This window comes from Pristiophorus japonicus, chromosome 21, assembly GCF_044704955.1.
Source record: "Pristiophorus japonicus isolate sPriJap1 chromosome 21, sPriJap1.hap1, whole genome shotgun sequence".
Classification (NCBI taxonomy): domain Eukaryota; kingdom Metazoa; phylum Chordata; class Chondrichthyes; family Pristiophoridae; genus Pristiophorus; species Pristiophorus japonicus.
The window spans coordinates 8,526,102-8,551,987 of NC_091997.1; the positions used below are offsets into that span (position 1 = coordinate 8,526,102).

Below are 25,886 nucleotides of genomic sequence, written 5' to 3' on the forward strand. Positions count from 1 at the left end.
TGCACGTACGCTGTACACTTCCTCCTCGGAGCTCTCAAATGCCTCGGGCTGCATTGTCAGACCCATGCTGGATTGATCATCATCCATGTGGTGTGTCGCAGCTCGCTTGCTCTGCTCTGGACATGTCCGCTGAAGATGCCCCGTTTTCGCATACCCTCTGCATACATACTGTCTGAAGCGGCACTGATGGGGGTCAGTGATTGCCCCAACACATTGAGCTCAGATTTGCGCCCGATGGTGGGTTTTGAGCGGCTCCCGTTCTCGCATACGCAGTCGCGTAGGCCCTCGATGGTGAACTTTGAGCGGCTCCCGGTCTTGCAGACACAGTCGAGTAGGCCCTGCCATGTGCAGCTCTGCCGGCCGTTGATACAATTTTGTACACAGTACTTGCCGTGGAGTTCCTGTTTTGTTGCGATATCTGCTTCGTGCTTTTCTGCGTGGACATGCAAGCCCGGGCGATGGTGATGACCTTGCTGAGGTCCGGCGTCCCCGCAGCCAGCAACTTACTTAAGATCGCCTCGTGGTTGACCCTGATGACGAAAAGGTCACGCAGCATGTCTTCCAACGCAGGCCCAAATTTGCAAGGCCCTGCAAGACGTCTCAGGTCGACAACAAATGCCACTACGTCCTGGCCTTCTGGATGAACATGCATATAGAAGAGATATCTGGATATGAGGATTCCTTCTGTGGGTTTAAAGTGTTCCCGAACTAGAGCACACTGTTTTTTGTAATCCTTTTCTGTAGGAAGAGTGGGTGAGAGCAGATTTTTGATGAGTGCACATATCGTGGGGCCACAGACGCTTCTCTGCATCCTTGTCTTTGTTTAGGTCGTTTGCCATGAAGTACTGGTCAAGACGATCCGTGAAATCTCCCCAATCCTCTCCTTCATTGAATCTCTCGAGAATTCCAACAGTACTCGATCATGCGATGCTCGCCATACTTTGGCGTGGGTTCATATTTGTCTCGTCGCCAGTTGTAGTATATGAAATGATACAATGAACTCCGTACTGTGAGCCAGTGACCAGGTGTAACCTGCTCAGTCTTTAATGGCTTCCAGAAGTGAAGATACAACGGTGAAGTTCAGGTTATATACCGGGCCCAGCACGAGTGTACCTATGATCCTAGGACCTCCGACAATAGTGCGCTCTGTTGGTGGGCAGACCTTATGTACATACATTACACTAAAAAGCAGAATCAGAATACTATAGGCATGACTAAGCGATCCCACAATCAACGGATCAGATCAAAGCTAGGCACTCCTGCCACATCCTGTCGTGAATGGTGGTGGATCATTAAACAACTAACGGGAGGAGGAGGCTCCACGAATTTCCTATCCTCAATGATGGCGGAGCCCAGCACGTGAGTGCAAAAAACAAGGCTGAAGCGTTTGCAACCATCTTCAACCAGAAGTGCCGAGTGGATGATCCATATCGGCCTCCTCCTAAGGTCCCCACCATCACAGAAGCCAGTCTTCAGCCAATTCGATTCACTCAACATGATATCAAGAAACAGCTGAGCGCACTGGATACAGCAAAGGCTCTGGGCCCCGACAACATACCGGGTGTCGTGCTGAACACTTGTGCTCCTGGACTAACCGTGCCTCTAGCCAAGCTGTTCCAGTACAGCTACTATACTGGCATCTACCCAACAATGTGAAAAACTGCCCAGGTATGTCCTGTCCATTAAAAAAAAAGGACAAATCCAATCTGGCCAATTACTGCCCCATCAGTATATTCTCAATCATCAGCAAAATGATGGAAGTTGTTGTCGAGAGTGCTATCAAGTGGCACCTACTCACCAATAACCTGCTCACTGATGCCCAGTGTGGGTTCCAGAACCACTTCGCTCCAGACCTCATTACAGTCTTGGTCCAAACATGGACAAACGAGCTGAATTCCAGAGATGAGGTGAGAGTGACTGCCTTTGACATCAAGGCAGCATTTGACTTGAGTGTGGCATTAACGAGCCCGAGTAAAACAGAAATCAATGGGAATCAGGGAAAAACTCTCCACTGGCTGGAGTCATACCTAGCACAAAGAAAGATGGTTGTCGTGGTTGGAGGTCATTTATCACAGCCCCAGGACATCACTGCAAGAGTTCCTCGGGGCGGTGGGGGGGGGGGGGGGAGAGGGGAGAGTCTTTCAGGAGCAGAAGCAGAAAGTAGCGGGATTTAATAGGTGAGCAGACATGGATGGTAAGGGATAGAAAGAAGTGGTTGAAGACAGCTTTAATGGTGAGACTATTAGAGTTGAGAGACCACGGGAGATAATGTGGTTGAGGGCTGGCCTTGACTATGGGTAGGAAAATTTATGTGGAGGCAGAAATTTAGGGAAAATATAGGCCAGTGAGATTTGGAGGAGAGCAAGGGGAGCGGAGGAGCAAATGCCAAGGATAACTAAAGAAGCAGTAACAGGACATTTGGAAAAGCAAAATTTGGTCAGGCAGAGTCAGCATGGATTTATGAAGGGGAAGTCATGTTTGACAAGTTTGCTGGAGTTCTTAGGGGATGTAACAAACAGGGTGGATAAAGGGGAACCAGTGGATGTGGTGTATTTAGACTTCCAGAAGGCATTTGACAAGGTGCCACATAAAAGGTTACTGCACAAGATAAAAGTTCATGGGGTTGGGGCTAATATATTAGCATCGATAGAGGATTGGCTAACTAACAGAAAACAGAGAGTCGGAATAAATGATTCATTCTCTGGTTGGCAACCAGTGATTAGTGGGGTGCCGCAGGGATCAGTGCTGGGACCCCAACTATTTACAATCTATATTAACGACTTGGAAGAAGAGACTGAGTGTAACGTAGCCAAGTTTGCTGACAATACAAAGATGGGAGGAAAAGCAATGTGTGAGGAGGGCACAAAACATCTGCAAAAGGACATAGACAGGCTAAGTGAGTGGGCAAAAATTTGGCAGATGGAGTATAATGTTGGAAAGTGTGAGGTCATGCACTTTGGCAGAAAAAAAATCAAAGAGCAAGTTATTATTTAAATGGAGAAAGATTGCAAAGTGCCGCAGTACAGTGGGACCTGGGGGTACTTGTGCATGAAACACAAAAGGATAGTATGCAGGTACAGCAACTGATCAGGAAGGCCAATGGTATCTTGGCTTTTATTGCAAAGGGGATGGAGTATAAAAGCAGGGAAGTCTTGCTATAGCTATATATGGTATTGGTGAGGCTACACCTGGAATACTGCGTGCAGTTTTGGTTTCCATATTTATGAAAGGATATACTTGCTTTGGAGGCAGTTCAGAGAAGGTTCACTCGGTTTATTCCGGGGATGAGGGGGTTGACTTATGAGGAAAGGTTGAGTAGGTTGGGCCTCTACTCATTGGAGTTCAGAAGAATGAGAGATGATCTTATCAAAACATTTAAGATTATAAAGGGGCTTGACAAGGTGCATGAAGAGAGGATGTTTTCACTGATGGGGGAGACTAGAACTAGAGGACATGATCTTAGAATAAGGGGCCGCCCATTTAAAGCAGAGATGAGGAGGAATTTCTTCTCTCAGAGTGTTGTAAATCTGTGGAATTTGCTGCCTCGGAGAGCTGTGGAAGCTGGGACATTGAATAAATTTAAGACAGAAATAGACAGTTTCTTGAGGGATAAGGGGATAAGGGGTTATGGGGAGCGGGCGGGAAAGTGGAGCTGAGTCCATGATCAGATCAGCCATAATACTGAATAGCGGAGCAGGCTCGAGGGGCTCTATGGCTTACTCCTGTTCCTATTTCTTATGTTCTTATAAGGCGTTGCTCCGTGTAGAAACATAGAAACATAGAAAATAGGTGCAGGAGTAGGCCATTCGGCCCTTCGAGCCTGCACCACCATTCAATAAGATCATGGCTGATCATTCCCTCAGTATCCCTTTCCTGCTTTCTCTCCATACCTCTTGATCCCTTGATCCAAGAACGTCCTTCCTTAGATTAGGAGACCAAAACTGAAAATGTTCCAGGTGAGGCCTCACCAAGGCCCTGTACAGCTGCAGTAAGACCTCCCTGCTCCTATATTCAAATCCCCTAGCAATGAAGGCCAACATACGATTTGCCTTCTTCACCGCCTGCTTTACCTGTATGCCAACTTTCAATGACTGATGAACCATGACACCCAGGTCTCGTTGCACCTCCCCTTTTCCTAATCTGCCGCCATTCAGATAATATTTTACCTTCGTGTTTTTGCCCCCAAAGTGGATGATCTTGGTAGTCTGTCATATCCAACAAAGACGTTGATGTGCTAATCATCAATGGCATGTGTCTTCAAGTGGTTGTATAGGCCAATTCTGGATGCACATAGTCTCTTGCACGTCGGACAAGGGAAGTTCGATGGGCCTGATGCTGACAGTACTGCCACCTGATGTTGTTTATCTCTAGTGTCCCGCAGGCGTTGACATTGGCTTTCTTTGAAGGTCTGGCAGGCAGTCCTCGTGAGGGTTCGCCACGAGATTTTATTAGCTGCTGTATTCTCGAGGTCCTTTGGTCGTATGCCACAGTACTGGAGATTAGCCTTGATGCAATCTTTGTAGCACTTGCGGGGGCGCCCCTGGTGTCTTCGACCTTCACAGAGCTCGCCGTGAAGAAGCTGACGAGGGATCCTTGACTCATCCATGCGGATGACATGTCCAGCCCACCGGAACTGGGCTCGTTTGATCATCACCTCGATGCTAGTTGATTGTGCTCTCTCCAGAACGTCAAAGTTTGACACCTGGTCTTGCCAGCGTATGTGGAGTATAGATCTGAGACTGCGCATATGGAAAGCTTCCAACTATTTGATGTGACGCCTGTCGGGTGCCCAGGTCTCACATCCATAAAGGAGAGATGAGAGAACGCCTGCTCTATACACCAACAGTTTAGTTGACAGTCGGATGTGGTGGTGACTCAACACCTTAGTGCGCAAGCGACCAAGTGCCTGGCTGGCTTTACAGATCCTTGCATCAACCTCCTTGTCCAGGGACCCATCACTTGATATGGTGCTGCCAAGGTACTTGAAGCTGTCCACTGACTTTAGAAGATTTGTCAAGCATGATTTCCCTTTCATAAATCCATGATGATTTGGACCGATCCTGTCACTGCTTTCCAAATGCACTGCTATTTCATCTTTAATAATTGATTCCAACATTTTCCCCACTACTGATGTCAGGCTAACCGGTCTATAATTACCTTTTTTCTCTCTCCCTCCTGTTTTAAAAAGTGGTGTTACATTAGCTACCCTCCAGTCCATAGGAACTGATCCAGAGTCGATAGACTGTTGGAAAATGATCACCAACGCATCCACTATTTCTAGGGCCACTTCCTTAAGTACTCTGGGATGCAGACTATCAAGCCCCGGGGATTTATCGGCCTTCAATCCCATCAATTTCCCTAACACAATTTCCTGCCTAATAAGGATATCCTTCAGTTCTTCCTTCTCACTAGACCCTCGGTCCCCTAGTACTTTCGGAATGTTAGAGGCTGAGGAAAGAATGAAGGGAGAATATCTCATGAACAACTCAGATGGGCACAAAGTATAGAAACATATAAATCTAAAAAGCTATTCCCAGATGTCTACACATGCGCACTTTCCAGCAAGGATTATTGGAATGCAACAAGAGCAGGAAAGCTAGCTATTTTTCTCCTTCTTAGCCAGAGAAACCAAGGTCAATTGTACCAGCTCACCTGCTGTCTGGCTCGAGACCAACTAACTCAGCACGGGAGTTAAATTTGGACCTCCGTTTGTGTAGCTTAGCACCACACCAGACAATGACTTCAATCACTAGGCCAGCAGTGAGATTGACTTAAAACGATCTGGATTTAAATATTGAGTCAAAACAATAAATTTGACATGACCCAGAATTGTAGTGCCTGGTTTTCCACTGAACACATGCCGAAAGGACATGCCTTAGACTATCAATTTGTCCAGGTAATATTGACATTTGTCCACAAGACATCTACTTACATTTGGGTTCACTTGGCTATACACTTCAATGTTATTGTAGAGTTCTGTGTCATCTGCTGTTTTGCAACTGTTGAAGTTAAAATAAAGAAAATGCCAATTATATTAATTCATATTCTCTCATAAATATGTAGATAATTGTAATGTACGCACCTTTGAGTATGCTCACAGATTTGTGGAGCTGTTGCATTGTGAGTAGCTTAGCCAGTCACGTGATGTTCACAAGACTCAATAAAACCCCAGTCAGTTGGATCTATGTCATCCATGATGAGGTATGCAGTTGTGAGCCTAGTGGATGAACTGGTAATGTGTAGTGTGATTGTTAAACTTTTTGCTAATCAACCAATTAATTTTAACAGCAATGTGTTGCTATGAATTCTTAAGCAAGCACCCATGAAGCAAATACATTACAATGATTAATTGCATTTACAAGCTACATATTTTATTTCCCCCAAAAAAGTTGCCTTTAGTAGTCTTCTAATCATCAGTCAAGCACAACTGCAAGGAGTTCATTCAGGTCATAGCCAGAGTCTTGGATCAGATGCCGAACAGAAGCAAAATGTTTCACCTCAGAAATCAAAATGAGCGCAAATATTTTTTATCTCGCCCTCCCTACCCTGCACCACAATCTTTGGAAATTTAGGATCAGTGTCCCCATGCCAGACTCCTTTCCCACCTCAACTGTATAGATGGCTCAGTGAAAGCAGCACAAAGCAGCTTCAAATTTCTCTCTCTGTGTGAGTAGCACCTCACAATGATATGATTGAAATCGAGAATTCACAGAGCTGAGAATAAGTCTTCCTACTCCATGACACAGAACATTGGAACTCCAGAACACTGTGCCATCTGGCTACAGTTAAAATATTTAGTCTTAATCAACATTCACATTCAAGCTTTCTTCCAGGTAGAATTTCAGGAAATATCTGTGGGTGAACATAAGCACATCTGCTGGCAGGCCGACTAAAGAACAGCTCTGAAAGGGTCTGTCTACTAACTTTGGATCCTTCCACCCACTCTCCCAGTGACAGCAGGCACACTAGGACAGCGAGTAGGACATTTGATGCCAACTTAGTATCATATGTTATCTGTTCACCAATGAACCGTGCGAGTTCAAATGAGCATTTAAATATACATGTATCAGTGATCAATAATTACAAAATAAATGAGTCACAGTAAACACAATGGTTTCTTACCTGAAGATCAGTCTGAATTTTTCAATTTTAACATCAACATCCCTGCTATCTTCTACACAGAACTCAACATACACATAGTTCTTACGGTCAAACCATTGTGTCTTTGCTGACTGTCTGAAGAAATAAAACAAAAGTGAATCAAACTGCAGTTAGTTTTTTTCTAATTCATTAAATGGTTAGCTTTTAAAAGTAGAACCATAAAGAGGGAGGTGTTTATTTTTTGAAGTTTGAAGCTTTGGATGGTTACTTAACAACAAAGTTGGGAGTGAGATTAATTAGAAGTAGGCAATGATCCCTTTACTTTAAATGTGTATTCACCCTTTGTACGTGAACTTTGATAGTCGGACCTTTTACCCCACAAAGCCAGGAGTACAAATGGGCAGAGCATGCATCACCTATGCTCCACCCATTGGCATTGGACATGGTGGCTAACTACAGGATGCCAGTCTGGAAACAACAGTTAAGTTATCTAAATGATTTTTGTGGAGCCAGGAGGAGCATGAATACTGTCAGCTCGCTGATATTGCGTCGATCAGTCCCGATCATGAACATGTAACTTGTTAACAAAATATTGCTCTAACAGGTCGTTAAGTGAAAAAAAAACAAACAAGTTGCATTTATCTGACATCTTTGTAATGTAGAAAAACATTCTGAGGCACTTCACAGAGGCATAATTATTTTTAAAATGGACACTGAAACAAAGAGGGTTTGGTCAAAGAGGTGGGTTTTAAGGAGGGTCTTAAAAGGAGGAAAGGAAGGTTGAGATGTTGAGTGGTTCTGGGAGGGAATTCCAGACCTAGGCAACAGCAGTGCAGCCAACCATGAGGTGAAGGGAGGGGGAGATGCACAAGACGTTAGAGTCTGTGGACTGGGCAGTTGGGGGTGAGGGGGAGTAGGGCTGGTAATAATAACCTCCTTGGGCCTACAATGCTCTTGTTCCTCTGACTCTGGCCTTTTATGCATCCCGTTTTCCCCACCATTGGTGGCCATTTCTTCAACCATTTCGGCCCCACACTCTGGAATTCCCTCTCAAAACCCCTCTTCTCCTTAACACCCACTTTTCACCAAGCTTTTGGTGACCCTATCTAGTATCTGCTTTCTTCTTTGTCTCAGTGCCCATTTTAGTCTGATTACATCTCTGTAAAGCACGTTGGGTAGTCTTTCCACATTATTGTTGTTGGTGGAGGTTACAGAGATAGGGGGGGGACAAGGCCATTAAAGGATTCAAACGGGAGGTTGAGAAATTTAAATTTGACTGACTTGAACCCATAACCATCTGACTCAGAAACAAGAGAGCTAACAGCTGAGCCACAACTGACACATATGCAAGTCTGTAATTCTTGAGTTAACCATTGTAGATATATCATAGAAGCAGTATCATAGAATAGTACAGCACATTACTAGGTATACGAGTTGCTATCATTCCTTTCATTCATTTCCCTCCTTGTGAGGAATAGTATGTCCTCAGCTGGGCCTCCACACGTTTGCAAGCACTCACACTCAGATATCTGTTTTCCCTGGCTAAACAGCTCTGTGGAGCCAGCAGCATAACAGTCTAATTAGCTTTAATATTGAACAACCCAAAAGTTAAAAAATTACAGATTCTTACAAAAAGAGCAAGTTGGGTGCTATAAAACTGGAATTATGAATAGACATATTTTCACAATGTAAGCACTAAAGTTTATTATAATAGTTTTATTGTAGATCATGACGTCCTCCAGTTTCACATTTTATGCAGAATTTAATCAAAACTCTAAGAAGACAAAAACTGCGCAATAACATTGTTTTGACACAATTACCTTAAAATGGCAAAACAAGGGGTCAGGCATCAGACTATAAAAGACGCAGCTCTGTAACACTATGACCATGTGGTATGGAGTGGTCAGCATGCACAATGCAGATAACATCACCATACCAAACAACCCTTTGTGGTGTGGTAGGCTACTGATGTTACTATGCATTATTGATGTTACTAAAGCTTGATGTGAAACGGTATGCACAGCGTGTAGCATAATAGGGCTAGAAATTCGGTGCTCGGCCACAATTGCATTTTTTTAACCCAAGTTATCGTTATGGCAACGCTATGGCTATGAGGCACTAAATTTGAGCTTCAATTTGCACAAGGTTTCGTGGCGCAAACTGCGATCCTCGCCAATTTTACTCCGAGGCCGATACTGCTGTGAGTTGGGCCTAGGGAGGGGGGAAAAAACACCTAAAAATAAATTGCACAAAAACAAAAAATAAAATAATCACAAAACATTCACAAGACACTTAACTTGCGAATCTCTGCAAAAGAATTAAAATATTAAAACTTTAACTTACCTTTTTTGCAGGTCTTCATATTTACCGCTGATCCAAGGGTTGCAATGCAGCTTTTTCCTTGGCAATATTTTTCATCCTAAATACGGGTGCGCTCAGAGCCAAATTTTTGGCGAAAGCGATATTTCGAGTCTTGAATGGCGACGTTCCTCACTCCAGCCGTATTTGAAAAGCGCTGGTGTAAGACGTCTCCAAATTTCCTGTTTCGCCATTTTCGCCCAAAACGGCGAAATATTGCCGAAAAACCGGTCACAAGGTCAGCAAATTTTTAGTCCTAAGAACTGTTCAGTTACTATTTAGTGCAGGAAGAAAATATGCTATTTAAGAACACGACTCAAGCATTCCCCCTGGAAATTGACACAGTTGAATTTGGTTGTAAGTTGCTCAGGTCAATTGAACGTCAATAAATTACTTCTAAATTTTATGTTCCAGGTCAATGACTGGCTTTCAAAATAAATGTTCAGTACATCTTGAATTCTGCATACAATACATGTGACAAAATATGATCAAAGAACTAACACAAACAATACAAAACTTCAATGTTGCTCCTTCAATTTGACGTTATAAAGTCACATCTGCAATGGACCACATGAGTAAAAGCTTATCTTAAAAAGGAGGCATACTTCCCAATTTACCAGTGTGTTCTGGAGCATTTTGTGCGCAAGCGCAGGTGAGGCATAACAAACACTGAAAATCCGGAGTGAAAGAGAGCTTCTTTATTGGTCCACCAGATCCTTGGATAGGAATAGGAGTCTGCAAACCAAATTACTCGGAAATCCATCAAAGTAGAGGGGTTTTTTTGGCCTTAAATGGAATACACATTGGCTCCCTGTAGCGATAAACGCTATTTACTCAAGCTCAGAGAATTTAGACACAGGTTGGCTGGAGTTGAGGTTTTAAGAATACCAAAGTGAAGGTCATCATCATCAAAGGCAGTCCCTTGGATTTGAGGAAGACTTGCTTCCACTCTTAGTTCTTAGGTGGCTGTACAGTCCAATACGAGAACGGCAGTCTCTGTCACAGGTCAGACAGATAGTCGTTGAGGGAAAGGCTGGGCAGGGAGCCTGGTTTGCCGCACACTCCTTCCGCTGCCTGCGCTTGATCTCTGCTCTCGGTGACGATACTCGAGGAGCTCAGCGCCCTCCCGGATGCACTTCCTCCACTTAGGGCGGTCTATGGCCAGGGACTCCCAGGTGTCAGTGGGGATGTCGCACTTTATCAGGGAGGCTTTGAGGGTGTCCTTGTAGTGTTTCCTCTGCCCGCCTTTTGCTCGTTTGCCGTGGACGAGTTCCGAGTAGAGCGCTTGCTTTGGGTGTCTCGTGTCTGGTATGCGGGCAAAGCTGGTATGGGGTCTAACCAGCTAAAGCAAAGTAGCTTGCTACCACAAAGTACTGGTATCACTCCCGCAGACTCTCCAGTTAGGACTATCCAAATATTGGCTTGCAAGATTATCTGAAGCTGAATGGGAAGAATTCCAGCCCCATTGACATGTCTATCCCTCCACCTCCCTTTAGTTAGTTAGATGGCTGGGAAATCATAGAATAATAGAATGATACAGCAAAGGAGGCCAACTTGCCCATCGCACCAGTGCCGTCTCTTTGAAAGAGCGATCCAATTACTCCCATCCTGTTATGTATTTATGTAGACCTTACCCAAATGTAAGACTTGCCACTAGGGGGCATACCTGTGGGAGATCTAAGACAAGCAGGTATAAAAGTTGTTTCACCATGCTGCTTCCTCACTCTAGAGTCTGAATAAAGAGACCAAGGTCACAACAGTGTGGGCTTGTGATATAGTCATAGAAACATAGAAAATAGATGCAGGAGTAGGCCATTCAGCCCTTCGAGCCTGCACCGCCATTCAATGAGTTCATGGCTGAACATGCAACCTCAGTACCCCATTCCTGCTTTCTCGCCATACCCCTTGATCCCCCTAGTAGTAAGGACAACATCTAACTTCTTTTTGAATATATTTAGTGAATTGGCCTCAACAACTTTCTGTGGTAGAGAATTCCACAGGTTCACCACTCTTTGGGTGAAGAAGTTTCTCCTCATCTCGGTCCTAAATGGCTTACCCCTTATCCTTAGACTGTGACCCCTGGTTCTGAACTTCCCCAACATTGGGAACATTCTTCCTGCATCTAATCTGTCTAAACCCTTCAGAATTTTAAACATTTCTATGAGATCCCCTCTCATTCTTCTGAACTCCAGTGAATACAAGCCCAGTTGATCCAGTCTTTCTTGATATGTCAGTCCCGCCATCCCGGGAATCAGTCTGGTGAACCTTCGCTGCACTCCCTCAATAGCAAGAATGTCCTTCCTCAAGTTAGGAGACCAAAACTGTACACAATACTCCAGGTGTGGCCTGACCAAGGCCCTGTACAACTGTAGCAACACATCCCTGTCCCTGTACTCAAATCCCATCGCAATGAAGGCCAACATGCCATTTGCTTTCTTAACTGCCTGCTGTACCTGCATGCCAACCTTCAATGACTGATGTACCATGACACCCAGGTCTCGTTGCACCTCCCCTTTTCCTAATCTGTCACCATTCAGATAATAGTCTGTCTCTCTGTTTTTACCACCAAAGTGGATAACCTCACATTTATCCACATTATACTTCATCTGCCATGCATTTGCCCACTCACCTAACCTATCCAAGTCGCTCTGCAGCCTCATAGCATCCTCCTCGCAGCTCACACTGCCACCCAACTTAGTGTCATCCGCAAATTTGGAGATACTACATTTAATCCCTTCGTCCAAATCATTAATGTACAGTGTAAACAGCTGGGGCCCCAGCACAGAACCTTGCGGTACCCCACTAGTCACTGCCTGCCATTCTGAAAAGTACCCATTTACTCCCACTCTTTGCTTCCTGTCTGACAACCAGTTCTCAATCCATGTCAGCACACTACCCCCAATCCCATGTGCTTTAACTTTGCACATTAATCTCTTGTGTGGGACCTTGTCGAAAGCCTTCTGAAAGTCCAAATATACCACATCAACTGGTTCTCCCTTGTCCACTCAACTGGAAACATCCTCAAAAAATTCCAGAAGATTTGTCAAGCATAATTTCCCTTTCACAAACCCATGCTGACTTGGACCTATCATGTCACCTCTTTCGAAATGCGCTGCTATGACATCCTTAATAATTGATTCCATCATTTTACCCACTACTGATGTCAGGCTGACCGGTCTATAATTCCCTGTTTTCTCTCTCCCTCCTTTTTTTAAAAGTGGGATTACATTGGCTACCCTCCACTCGATAGGAACTGATCCAGAGTCTATGGGATGTTGGAAAATGACTGTCAATGCATCCGCTATTTCCAAGGCCATCTCCTTAAGTACTCTGGGATGCAGTCCATCAGGCTCTGGGGATTTATCAGCCTTCAATCCCATCAATTTCCCCAACACAATTTCCCGACTATTAAGGATTTCCCTCAGTTCCTCCTTCTTACTAGACCCTCTGACCCCTTTTATATCCGGAAGATTGTTTGATTCCTCCTTAGTGAAGACCGAACCAAAGTACTTGTTCAATTGATCTGCCATTTATTTGTTCCCCATTATGACTTCCCCTGATTCTGACTGCAGGGGACCTACGTTTGTCTTTACTAACCTTTTTCTCTTTACATATCTATAGAAACTTTTGCAGTCCGTCTTAATGTTCCCTGCAAGCTTCCTCTCGTACTCTATTTTCCCTGCCCTAATCAAACCCTTTGTCCTCCTCTGCTGAGTTCTAAATTTCTCCCAGTCCCCAGGTTCACTGCTATTTCTGGCCAATTTGTATGCCACTTCCTTGGCTTTAATACTATCCCTGATTTCCCTTGATAGCCATGGTTGAGCCACCTTCCCTTTTTTATTTTTATGCCAGACAGGGATATACAATTGTTGAGGTTCATCCATGCGGTCTCTAAATGTCTGCCATTGCCCATCCACTGTCAACCCCTTAAGTGTCATTCGCTAATCTATCCTAGCCAATTCACGCGTCATACCTTCAAAGTTACCCCTCTAAGTTCTGGACCATGGTCTCTGAATTAACTGTTTCATTCTCCATCCTAATGTAGAACTCCACCATATTATGGTCACTCTTCCCCAAGGGGCCTCGCACAACGAGATTGCTAATTAATCCTCTCTCATTACACAACACCCAGTCTAAGATGGCCTCCCCCCTAGTTGGTTCCTCGACATATTGGTCTAGAAAACCATCCCTTATGCACTCCAGGAAATCCTTCTCCACCGTACTGCTTCCAGTTTGGTTAGCCCAATCTATATGCATATTAAAGTCACCCATGATAACTGCTGCACCTTTATTGCATGCACCCCTAATTTCTTGTTTGATGCCCTCCCCAACATCACTACTACTGTTTGGAGGTCTGTACACAACTCCCACTAACGTTTTTTGCCCTTTGGTGTTCTGCAGCTCTACCCATATAGATTCCACATCATCCAAACTAATGTCCTTCCTAACTATTGCATTAATCTCCTCTTTAACCAGCAATGCTACCCCACGTCCTTTTCCTTTTATTTTATCCTTCCTGAATGTTGAATACCCCTGGATGTTGAGTTCCCAGCCCTGATCATCCTGGAGCCACATCTCCGTAATCCCAATCACATCATATCCGTTAACATCTACTTGCACAGTTAATTCATCCACCTTATTACGGATACTCCTTGCATTAAGACACAAAGCCTTCAAGCTTGTTTTTTAACACCCTTTGTCCTTTTAGAATTATGATGTAGTGTGGCCCTTTTTGTTTCTTGTCTTTGTTTACTCGGCCTTCCACTATTGCTTTTTACCTTTCTACCATCTGTTTCTGACTCCATATTACTTCGCCCTATCTCGCTGCATAGGTTCCCATCCCCCTGCCATATTAGTTTAAACACTCCTGAACTGCATTAGCAAATGTTACCCATAGGACATCAGTTCCAGTCCTGCCCAAGTGCTGAGCGTCCCTTTTGTACAGGTCCCACTTCCCCCAGAACTGGTTCCAATGTCCCAGGAACTTGAATCCCTCCCTCTTGCACCACTGCTCAAGCCACGTATTTATTCTAACTATCCTGCTCCCTCTACTCTGATTAGCACGTGGCACTGATAGCAATCCAGAGATTACTACCTTTGAGGTCCTACTTTTTAATTTAACTCCTAGCTCCCTAAATTCAGCTTGTAGGACCTCTTCCCGCTTCTTACCTATATCGTTGGTACCTACATGTACCACGACAACTGGCTGTTCACCCTCCCTCTCCAGAATGCTCTGCAGCCGCTCCGAGACATCCTTGACCCTTGCACCAGGGAGGCAACATACCATCCTGGAGTCTCGGTTGCGGCTGCAGAAACTCCTATCTATTCCCCTTACAATAGAGTCCCCTATCACTATAGCTCTCCCACTCTTTTTCCCACCCTTCTGTGCAGCAGAGCCAGCCACGGTGCCATGAACTTGGCTGCTGCTGCCCTCCCCTGATGAGTAGTCCTGTGAATTTATTCTGAACACAACAAATTGGCGACGAGTAACGGATCACAAACTTTTACGCGGTATTGGCTGCCGTTGGTATTCTTGAGAGATTTGTTGAGGGTGATGATTAGAAAGCCTTCGTTGAGCGACTCAACCAGTACTTCGTGGCCAACGAATTGGACAAGGCTGAGACGATGACCAAGCGCAGGGCGATTTTCCTCACCGTATGTGGGTCATCGGTATCTGGCCTCCTTAAAAATTTGCTGGCACCAGTCAAAATAACGGAAAAATCTTGTGCAGAGCTGAGTACGCTGGCTAAGGAACATCTCAAGCCAAAGGAGAGCATCCTGATGGCCAGGTACCGCTTTTACAGGCACTGTCGCTCCAAGGGACAGAACGTGGCGAGTTTTGTCGCTGACCTAAGTCGCCTTACGGGGCAGTGCGACTTTGCAGGATCCTTGGGGGAAATGTTGCAGGACTTTCTCATGCTTGGAATTGGCCACGAGGTCATTCTTCGCAAACTGCTGTCTGCCGAATCCCTAGATCTGAGCAAGGCCATCACGATAGCCGAAGCCTTCATATCCACGAGCGATAACACGAAACAGATATCTTCACAGAATCGAAGCTCACCGGCGAGCACCGTGCACAAAATAATGTTTGCAGCAAGCAGAACGGCACAGGGCAGGATCCACCCAATTGCAGAGGCCAGACTTAGGCTTAGAGTGACTCAGAGTCCGCCGTGGGGCGTGAATGCGAATCCATTAGCGCCATGTTGGCGCTGCGGGGGCAGCCATAGAGCTCATCAATGTCGATTCAAGCCCTGTGTGTGCAAGGGCTGTGAAACAATGGGGTACCTCCAGCGAATGTGCAAACGATCTCTGACTCACCACGTGGCAGAGTCAGAAGAGGACAACCGATCCAGCGAGGATCACGATCAACGAGCAGGAGAGGCAACTGAACCTGAGGATGAAGAGGAAGTATATGGGATACACACCTTCAGCACCAAGAGCCCTCCAATAATGTTAAAAGTTGAAATTAATGGCACTCCAGTCTCCATGGAACTAGACACGGGGGGTAAGTCAATCAGTTATGAGCCAGAAGGCTTTCGAGAGGCTGTGGGGCAACAGAGCACAGCGACCTGAGCTGATCCCGATTCAGGAAAAGCTGCATACCTACACCAAGGAACTGATACCAGTTATTGATAGTGCGGACGTAAGAGTATCCCATGAGGGAGCGGTGCACGATTTACCGCTGTGGATTGTTTCAGGTGATGGGCCAACGCTGCTTGGCAGGAGGTGGATGGGGAAGATTCGATGGAACTGGGAAGACCTCTGCGTACCTTCTCCGGCGAACGAGGCCTCCCTTTCCCAAAGGCTGAGCAAACCCCAACTTCCAGCTGAACCAGGCATCGAAGTGCAGGTCCATTTGTGAATCCCCGAGGCACAGGCCGCTCAGCACAACCACGAGGTGGTAAAGTTCAACCAAGCAGCGGTACAGACACGGTACCCACCACCCGAAGCCGGCGACACTCGCGCGACGATGGAAGAGGCTCCAGGTCGACCTTGCGGAGTGGGACACCGGCCAAAACGATCCGAATGCACCTTCCCGACGCCAGAGGCAAAATACCTGGGGAGGAAGATCAAGGCAGTCAGCATCACGGACACAGACGAGAGGGCGCGCAGACCACGAGACTAGAAGGCGTCTAGACCACGGGACGAGAGAGCGTCCAGACCACGCGACGAGAGAGCGTCCAGACCACAGGACGAGAGAGCGTCCAGACCACAGGACGAGAGAGCGTCCAGACCATAGAAGGTCGCCGCAACGGAACGGAGGAATGTGTCGCCCAGCAAGGAAGACAACTGGGTTTGGGGCAAAGGTAAAGGTAAAGGCGGCCGCAGTGAAGGCCAGGAACCCACTACGCTCAAATAAATTGTGTGCACCATGTAACCCTTGCGAGCAGTCTTTCGCGGCCAATGATGTACCATTGTATGGGGTTGGGGGTACCGTACAACAAGCCAAAGTAGCGGGCGAACCCCAACCAGTTGTATATGTATCGAACAAAGTATTCGTAGCAAGTGAGATGTTGCCGCACGGGGTCGGGAGTGTTGTGCAGCAAGCAAAAGTAACGGGCGAGCCCCAAACGACTGAACATGTATCAAATAAGTTAAACAAAGCAGCAGCCTGCGTTCACGGGACTAAAGAGACGTACCAAAGAGTCCCAATATGTGCTCGAGTCAGAAAAGCTGTTCATCCCACAAGCTTGGGAGAGCAGAGGCTCCATTATCGATGCGTTGTTTGGAGAATGTCCAACACTGTCTGTGCACTGTAACATGATCCGCCATGGGCCAGGCACAGGGAGCGGCACCTATGCTCTCAGTTGGCCTCCGTTGCCCACCCCCGGGGTGGAAATGGCGCAGCCTGCAGACCCACTCGCGGTCGTGGAAGTGCTAGAAAGCGAGGGGTCAACCGTACCGGCCCCCCAGCTTAGGACCTGGACCAGCCAGGATCCCATGTTACCGCCTGCCAAAGGTGAACTGCTCGACGGGATGTGGCAACCTATCCACCAAAGAGACAATAGACCCATCCCAACATTGCAAAGCAAGGCAGGGCGGCTACACACAGTCGGCGGTCCGGGGCCCCCATGCTACAGCCCAATGTCCATGGGGACCACTAGGCTGCCCGCCACCACTGAAAGTCTCAAGGCCATTGCGGCCATCCTGGGCTTGTCAGACGTCAGGGTTGGCACCCAAATCACCAAACCTAGCACCACGCGTGCCATGGTACACTCCCCACAGACCCGGCCATCCGGGTGTTACGCAATCACCAGACAGAATCACTCAGAATCGAGCCTTCCACGTGTCATCAGCAGAGAATGCACCATAAGTGCACGGCCCCTCCACGCGACATAAGAATAAGTGATGTAGACCATGTTCAGGGCCCCAGTTGGGCTGCGAGCACCGTATTGGCCAAGGGGGGGCGAATGGAGTGTATGTGATGAAAATGGAGCGTTTGATTGTGAAACCATGTACCGGGCTAACAAGTAAAGCAGTTGGACAAAACCAAACTGCGAACGACGGATAATCAGGAACCACTGTGAAAGGACCTGGCCTCCAGTGACCCACTAACACGATCAACTTCACTGTCAACCACAAGGATGAACCCACCATGTCAGGACTTCAACCCAGGCGATCAACCCAGGGGCACGGGGTGCCAGATAGAAACATAGAAAATAGGTGCAGGAATAGGCCATTCGGCCCTTCTAGCCTGCACCGCCATTCAATGCGTTCATGGCTGAACATGCAACTTCAGTACCCCATTCCTGCTTTCTCGCCATACCCCTTGATCCCCCTAGTAGTAAGGACTTCATCTAACTCCTTTTTCAATATATTTAGTGAATTGGCCTCAACAACTTTCTATGGTAGAGAATTCCACAGGTTCACCACTCTCTGCGTGAAGAAGTTCCTCCTCATCTCGGTCCTAAATGGCTTACCCCTTATCCTTAGACTGTGTCCCCTGGTTCTGGACTTCCCCAACATTGGGAACATTCTTCCTGCATCTAACCTGTCTAAACCCGTCAGAATTTTAAACGTTTCCATGAGGTCCCCTCTCATTCTTCTGAACTCCAGTGAATACAAGCCCAGTTGATCCAGTCTTTCTTGATATGTCAGTCCCGCCATCCCGGGAATCAGTCTGATGAACCTTCGCTGCACTCCCTCAATAGCAAGAATGTCCTTCCTCAGGTTAGGAGACCAAAACTGTACACAATACTCCAGGTGTGGCCTCACCAATGCCCTGTACAACTGTAGCAACACCTCCCTGCCCCTGTACTCAAATCCCCTTGCTATGAAGGCCAACATGCCATTTGCTTTCTTAACCGCCTGCTGCACCTGTATGCCAACCTTCAATGACTGATGTACCATGACACCCAGGTCTCTTTGCACCTCCCCTTTTCCTAATCTGTCAATTTTCAGATAATAGTCTGTCTCTCTGTTTTTACCACCAAAGTGGATAACCTCACATTTATCCACATTATACTTCATCTGCCATGCATTTGTCCACTCACCTAACCTATCCAAGTCACTCTGCAGCCTCATAGCATCCTCCTCGCAGCTCACACTGCCACCCAACTTAGTGTCATCCGCAAATTTGGAGATACTACATTTAATCCCCTCGTCTAAATCATTAATGTACAGTGTAAACAGCTGGGGCCCCAGCACAGAACCTTGCGGTACCCCACTAGTCACTGCCTGCCATTCTGAAAAGTACCCATTAACTCCTACTCTTTGCTTCCTGTCTGACAACCAGTTCTCAATCCATGTCAGCACACTACCCCCAATCCCATGTGCTTTAACTTTGCACATTAATCTCTTGTGTGGGACCTTGTCGAAAGCCTTCTGAAAGTCCAAATACACCACATCAACTGGTTTTTCCTTGTCCACTCTACTGGAAACATCCTCAAAAAATTCCAGAAGATTTGTCAAGCATGATTTACCTTTCACAAATCCATGCTGACTTGGACCTATCATGTCACCTCTTTCCAAATGCACTGCTATGACATCCTTAATAATTGATTCCATCATTTTACCCACTACCGATGTCAGGCTGACCGGTCTATAATTCCCTGTTTTCTCTCTCCCTCCTTTTTTAAAAAGTGGGGTTACATTGGCTACTCGCCACTTCATAGGAACTGATCCAGAGTCAATGGAATGTTGGAAAATGACTGTCAATGCATTCACTATTTCCAAGGCCACCTCCTTAAGTACTCTGGGATGCAGTCCATTAGGCCCTGGGGATTTATCGGCCTTCAATCCCATCAATTTCCCCAACACAATTTCCCGACTAATAAGGATTTCCCTCAGTTCCTCCTCCTTACTAGACCCTCCGACCCCTTTTATATCCGCCTCAACTTTCAAATAACTTTCACAATAAGACTTTGGGGAAGGGAGTGATGTTGTGTATGTATGTAGACCTCACCCAAATGTAAGACTTGCCACTAGGGGGCACACCTGTGGGAGACCTAAAGGTCACCTGTGCACCATGGGGCAAGCAGGTATAAAAGGTGATTCATCATGCTGCTTCCTCACTCTAGAGTCTGAATTAAGAGACCAAGGTGAGAACAGTTTGAGCTTGCGATATAGTCCTGTGAATTTATTCTGAACACAACACACACCTGCTCTTTCCCCACATCACTGTAAAATTTTCACCTTCAAGTGATTATCCAATTCCATTTTGAAATTTACTATTCAATCTGCTTCCACCTCCCTTTCAGGCAGTGCACTTCAGATCACAATACGAACTTTCACGCACAAAAAAAAATGAGCACCGTTGGCATCCTGGAGCGACTGGTGGAGGGAGAAGACTGTGAGAAATTTACAGATCGCCTCGACCAGTACTTGGTGGCCAACAAAATGGATGATGGCGCTGACGCAGTTAGGTGCAGGGCGGTATTCCTCACGGTTTGTGGTCCAAAAATCTATGGCCTCAAAGAATCTGCTCTCACCTGCACGTCCAATGGAAAAGACCTATGAGGAATTGTGTGCTCTGATTAAGGACCATCTCAAACCTAAAGAAGGCATCATTATCTCGAAATATCACTTTTAGATGCATGTTCGTTCTGAGGGCAAGGACGCGGCGGAATTTGTTGCCGACCTGAGACGTCTCGCTGGGCTGTGTAAGTTTGGAACTGCGTTGGAAGACATGCTGCACGACATCTTTGTAATAGGCATAAACCACGAGATGATCCTGCGATCATCACGGTCGATAGTACAAAGCAGATATCCTCGCAGAGTCAGAACGCCAAGGCAAGAACTGTGCACCAGATTGTGTCGTTGGTTGGCAGAGCTGCACCTGGCAGGGCCTACCCGACTGTGCTTGCGAAACCTGCAGCTGCTCCAAGTCCGTCATTGGGCACGAATCTGATTTCACCCTGTTGGCATTGTGGGGGAAATCATCGGCCTCATCAGTGCCGTTTCAGACAGTATATTTGCAGAGGCTATGCGAAAATGGGGCACCCTGTTATGTATTTATGTAGACCTTACCAAATGTAAGACTTGCCACCAGGGGGCACACCTGTGGGAGACCTAAGGCAAGCAGGTATAAAAGGTGATTCACCATGCTGCTTCCTCACTCCAGAGTCTGAATAAAGAGACCAAGGTCACAACAGTGTGGGCTTGTGATATAGTCATAGAAACATAGAAAATAGATGCAGGAGTAGGCCATTCGGCCCTTCGAGCCTGCACCGCCATTCAATGAGTTCATGGCTGAACATGCAACCTCAGTACCCCATTCCTGCTTTCTCGCCATACCCCTTGATCCCCCTAGTAGTAAGGACTACATCTAACTCCTTTTTGAATATATTTAGTGAATTGGCCTCAACAACTTTCTGTGGTAGAGAATTCCACAGGTTCACCACTCTCTGGGTGAAGATGTTTCTCCTCATCTCGGTCCTAAATGGCTTACCCTTATCCTTAGACTGTGACCCCTGGTTCTGGACTTCCCCAACATTGGGAACATTCTTCCTGCATCTAACCTGTCTAAACCCATCAGAATTTTAAACGTTTCTATGAGATCCCCTCTCATTCTTCTGAACTCCGGTGAACACAAGCCCAGTTGATCCAGTCTTTCTTGATATGTCAGTCCCGCCATCCCGGGAATCAGTCTGGTGAACCTTCGCTGCACTCCCTCAATAGCAAGAATGTCCTTCCTCAAGTTAGGAGACAAAAACTGTACACAATACTCCAGGTGTGGCCTCACCAATGCCCTGTACAACTGTAGCAACACCTCCCTGCCCCTGTACTCAAATCCCCTTGCTATGAAGGCCAACATGCCATTTGCTTTCTTAACTCCCTGCTGTACCTGCATGCCAACCCTCAATGACTGATGTACCATGACACCCAGGTCTCATTGCACCTCCCTTTTTCCTAATCTGTCACCATTCAAATAATAGTCTGTCTCTTTGTTTTTAACCACCAAAGTGGATAACCTCACATTTATCCACATTATACTTCACCTGCCATGCATTTGCCCACTCACCTAACCTATCCAAGTCACTCTTCAGCCTCATAGCATCCTCCTCGCAGCTCACACTGCCACCCAACTTAGTGTCATCCGCAAATTTGGAGATACTACATTTAATCCCCTCGTCTAAATCATTAATGTACAATGTAAACAGCTGGGGCCCCAGCACAGAACCTTGCGGTACCCCACTAGTCACTGCCTGCCATTCTGAAAAGTACCCATTAACTCCTACTCTTTGCTTCCTGTCTGACAACCAGTTCTCAATCCATGTCAGCACACTACCCCCAATCCCATGTGCTTTAACTTTGCACATTAATCTCTTGTGTGGGACCTTGTCGAAAGCCTTCTGAAAGTCCAAATACACCACATCAACTGGTTTTTGCTTGTCCACTCTACTGGAAACATCTTCAAAAAATTCCAGAAGATTTGTCAAGCATGATTTGCCTTTCACAAATCCATGCTGACTTGGACCTATCATGTCACCTCTTTCCAAATGCGCTGCTGTGACATCCTTAATAATTGATTCCATCATTTTACCCACTACCGATCAATAGGATCAAACAACTGTACAGGACATCATATGACAACCTTCGCAAAGTTAATTTACTATACAACAGAAGCATTCATGGAAGCTTAAACTACAAAAATAAAAGAAGTAAAGAGACAAAACATATTTACATAATTTTTTCAAAATATCCAAATAAAAAATAGAAGTACCTCCTGCTCGTAATTCTTATGTTCTTATGTAGGAAAGTATTTTCATCAGCAGTGTTAAGGAAAGTCTTGAGTAAGCTCATTAAAATTACTGGCTACACAGTTATCATCCCTCCGCCTGCCCCCCCCGCCCACCCCCACCCCTCACCCCCGCCGGATCAAAACTCCCCCCTGGATCAAAACTCATAAAACTTTTGAGATGGATTTCAAAATAGACAATTCTACTTGAACCTTTGCATGGCAACGTCCTCAAGTCTTCAAGTTGTGTGTAGAATATAATGCAGGCAGCCAACAAACGAACCAAGTACTCCGTGTATTTACGCACATGCACTCCAAACCCATCTTAGTCAGCCTCGCATTCCCCCCCGCCCCCCCCCACCCGTCTGATCCCACCGGAAAGCATCAGCAATCTGAATAAAGCAGAACAGCTTGGCCCAAATATTGGATTACTGAGTCTACTTCAAGGAGCGACTTGGTTCCAATCTCCCATTGCCAGGCGCCTTGCAGCCATGAATCTTCACATGGATATTGGATTTGGAATACATAACCCAGAGAAAAATCAAGATTCAACATGCATACCCCCTCTCTCAGCTTCCAACATCTTCATGAAGACCACATGGAATTGTGCGGGCCACATCGTCTGCATACCCGACACGAGACTCCCAAAGCAAGCGCTCTACTCAGAACTCCTACACGGCAAGCGAGCCCCAGGTGGGCAGAGGAAACGTTTCAAGGACACCCTCAAAACCTCCTTGATAAAGTGCAACATCCCCACCAACACCTGGGAGTCCCTGGCCCAAGACCGCCCTAAGTGGAGGAAGAGCATCCGGGAAGGCGCTGCGCACCTCGAGTCTTGTCACTGAGAGCATGCAGAAACTGTTATGTATTTACCCTTTGCAACCTGTATCACACCACCACCAGAGGGCCTACCTGTTGGGGTCCCAAGGAATCCCAGCATCCCTTGGGAGCACTGTATATAAGCAGGCCACCCACGAGGTACCTGTGGAGTCTTATTAAAGGAGCTAAGGTTACACTTACTCATTGCTCACGGTACTCAGTTTCATCCTTTATTATGAGCGTATCAATTGGCGACGAGATAACGAACAACCGCACGAAAATGCAAAGAACAGTTGGTATCCTGGAGAAGTTCTCGGAAGGGGACAATTGGGAGGCCTTCGTGGAGAGACTTGACCAATACTTCGTGGCCAACGAGCTGGAAGAGGATGAGAACGCTGCCAAACGAAGAGCGATCCTCCTTACTGTCTGAAGGGCAACAATCGGGCCCTCATGAAGAATCTCCTGGCTCCGGTAAAACCAACAACGAAATCCTGTGAAGTATTGTGTACGCTGGTCTGGGAGCACCTAAATCCTAAAGAAAGCGTTCTGATGGCAAGGTATCGGTTCTACACGTGTCAACGGTCGGAGGGCCAGGAAGTGGCGAGCTACGTCGCCGAACTAATGCGCCTCACAGGACATTGCGAATTTGATGCATTCCTAGAACAAATGCTGAAAGACTTTTTTGTGCTTGGCATTGGCCATGAGGTAATCCTTCGCAAACTGTTGACTGTTGAAACTCCGAATCTGAGCAAAGCCATAACGATAGCCCAGGCATTTATGTCCACCAGCGACAACACCAAACAAATTTGGCAGCATAAAGAGGTTTCGGCCAGTGCTGTGCACAAAGTAACGTTGTTTTCAAGCAAGAATACACATGGCAGAACGTACACGCCAGCTGCTGCACGACCACAGATGATCCAGAGTCCGACATCAATCATTAATGCGAGGTAGTTAACATCCTGTTGGTGTTGTGGAGGTGATCATCGGCCCCATCAATGCCGCTTTAAGCACTATGCGTGAAATGGTTGCAGAACAATGGGACACCTCCAGCGAATGTGCAGGCGAGCTGCAAACCCTGCAAACCCCAAAAACCACCATGTTGCAGAGGAAGATCGATCCACTGTGGATCAGGCTGAATTGGAGACTTGTATTGAGGAGGCAGAAGTGTAAGGGGTACACACATTCACCATGAAATGTCCACCAATAATGTTGAAAGTTGAACTGAATGGAATTCCAGTATCTATGGAACTGGACACGGGTGCGAGTCAGTCCATAATGAGCAAAAAGGTCTTCGTCAGGCTGTGGTGCAACAAGGCACACAGGCCCAAGCTCAGCACCAAGCTAAGAACTTACATCAAGGAACTAATCCCTGTAATTGGCAGTGCAGAAGTCAAACTCTCCTATGATGGAGCAGTGCACGAACTCCCACTGTGGATCATGCCAGGGGATGGCCCCACACTGTTTGGCAGAAGCTGGCTGGGAAAAATCCGCTGGAACTGGGACGACACCCGAGCGCTTTCGTCCATCGACGACGCCTCATGTGCCCAGGTTCTGAGCAGATTTCCATCGTTGTTCGAGCCAGACATTAGGAGCTTCTCGGGGGCGAAAGTGCAGATCCATTTGGTTCCCGGTACGCGACCCATCCACTACAAGGCACGGGCAGTACCATATATGATGCGTGAGAAAGTGGAAATTGAGCTGGACAGGCTGCAGCGAGAAAACATCATCGCCCCGGTGGAATTCAACGAGTGGGTCAGTCCGATTGTTCTGGTACTTAAAGGTGACGGCACGGTCAGAATTTGTGGGGACTATAAAGTAACGATTAACCGTTTTTCGCTACAGGACCAGTACCCACTACCCAAGGCAGACGACCTATTTGCGACCCTGGCTGGAGGGAAGACGTTCACCAAGTTGGACCTGACCTCGGCCTACATGACGCAGGAGCTGGAGGAATCTTTGAAAGGCCTCACCTCCATCAACACGCACAAAGATCTGTTCATCTAAAACAGATACCCGTTCGGGATTCGGTCAGCCGCGGCAATCTTCCAATGGAACATGGAGAGCCAGTTAAAGTCAGTTCCTTGCACCATGGTTTTTCAGGTCAACATACTGGTTATAGGTCGGGACACCATTGAGCACTTGAAGAATCTGGAAGAGGTTCTTAGTTGGTTGGATCGTGTGGGGCTCAGGTTGAAACGCTCGAAGTGTGTTTTCCTGGCGCAGGAGGTTGAGTTCTTGGGAAGATGAATCGAAGCAGATGGCGTCAGACCCACCGACGCCAAGACGGAGGCCATCAAGAACGTGCCGATACCACAGAACGTGACGGAGCTACGGTCGTTCCTGGGACTCCTCAACTATTTCAGTAATTTCCTACCCGGGTTAAGCACCCTGCTAGAACCCCTACATGTGCTACTGCACAAGGGAGACG

The 25,886-nt window shown here is 46.6% G+C and overlaps 1 protein-coding gene across 1 annotated transcript in view; it reads right to left on the minus strand.

The window, feature by feature from the left end:
- LOC139234053 (alanyl-tRNA editing protein Aarsd1-B-like) overlaps positions 1 to 25,886 on the minus strand; it is a 94,660-nt gene that overhangs the window by 66,756 nt on the left and 2,018 nt on the right. Inside the window, exons 2-3 of the mRNA XM_070864926.1 lie at positions 7,123 to 7,236; positions 5,933 to 5,999 (exon numbers count right to left, since the gene is read on the minus strand). Coding sequence (XP_070721027.1) covers positions 5,933 to 5,999; positions 7,123 to 7,236 — 181 coding nt within the window. The remainder of the gene's footprint in view (positions 1 to 5,932; positions 6,000 to 7,122; positions 7,237 to 25,886) is intronic.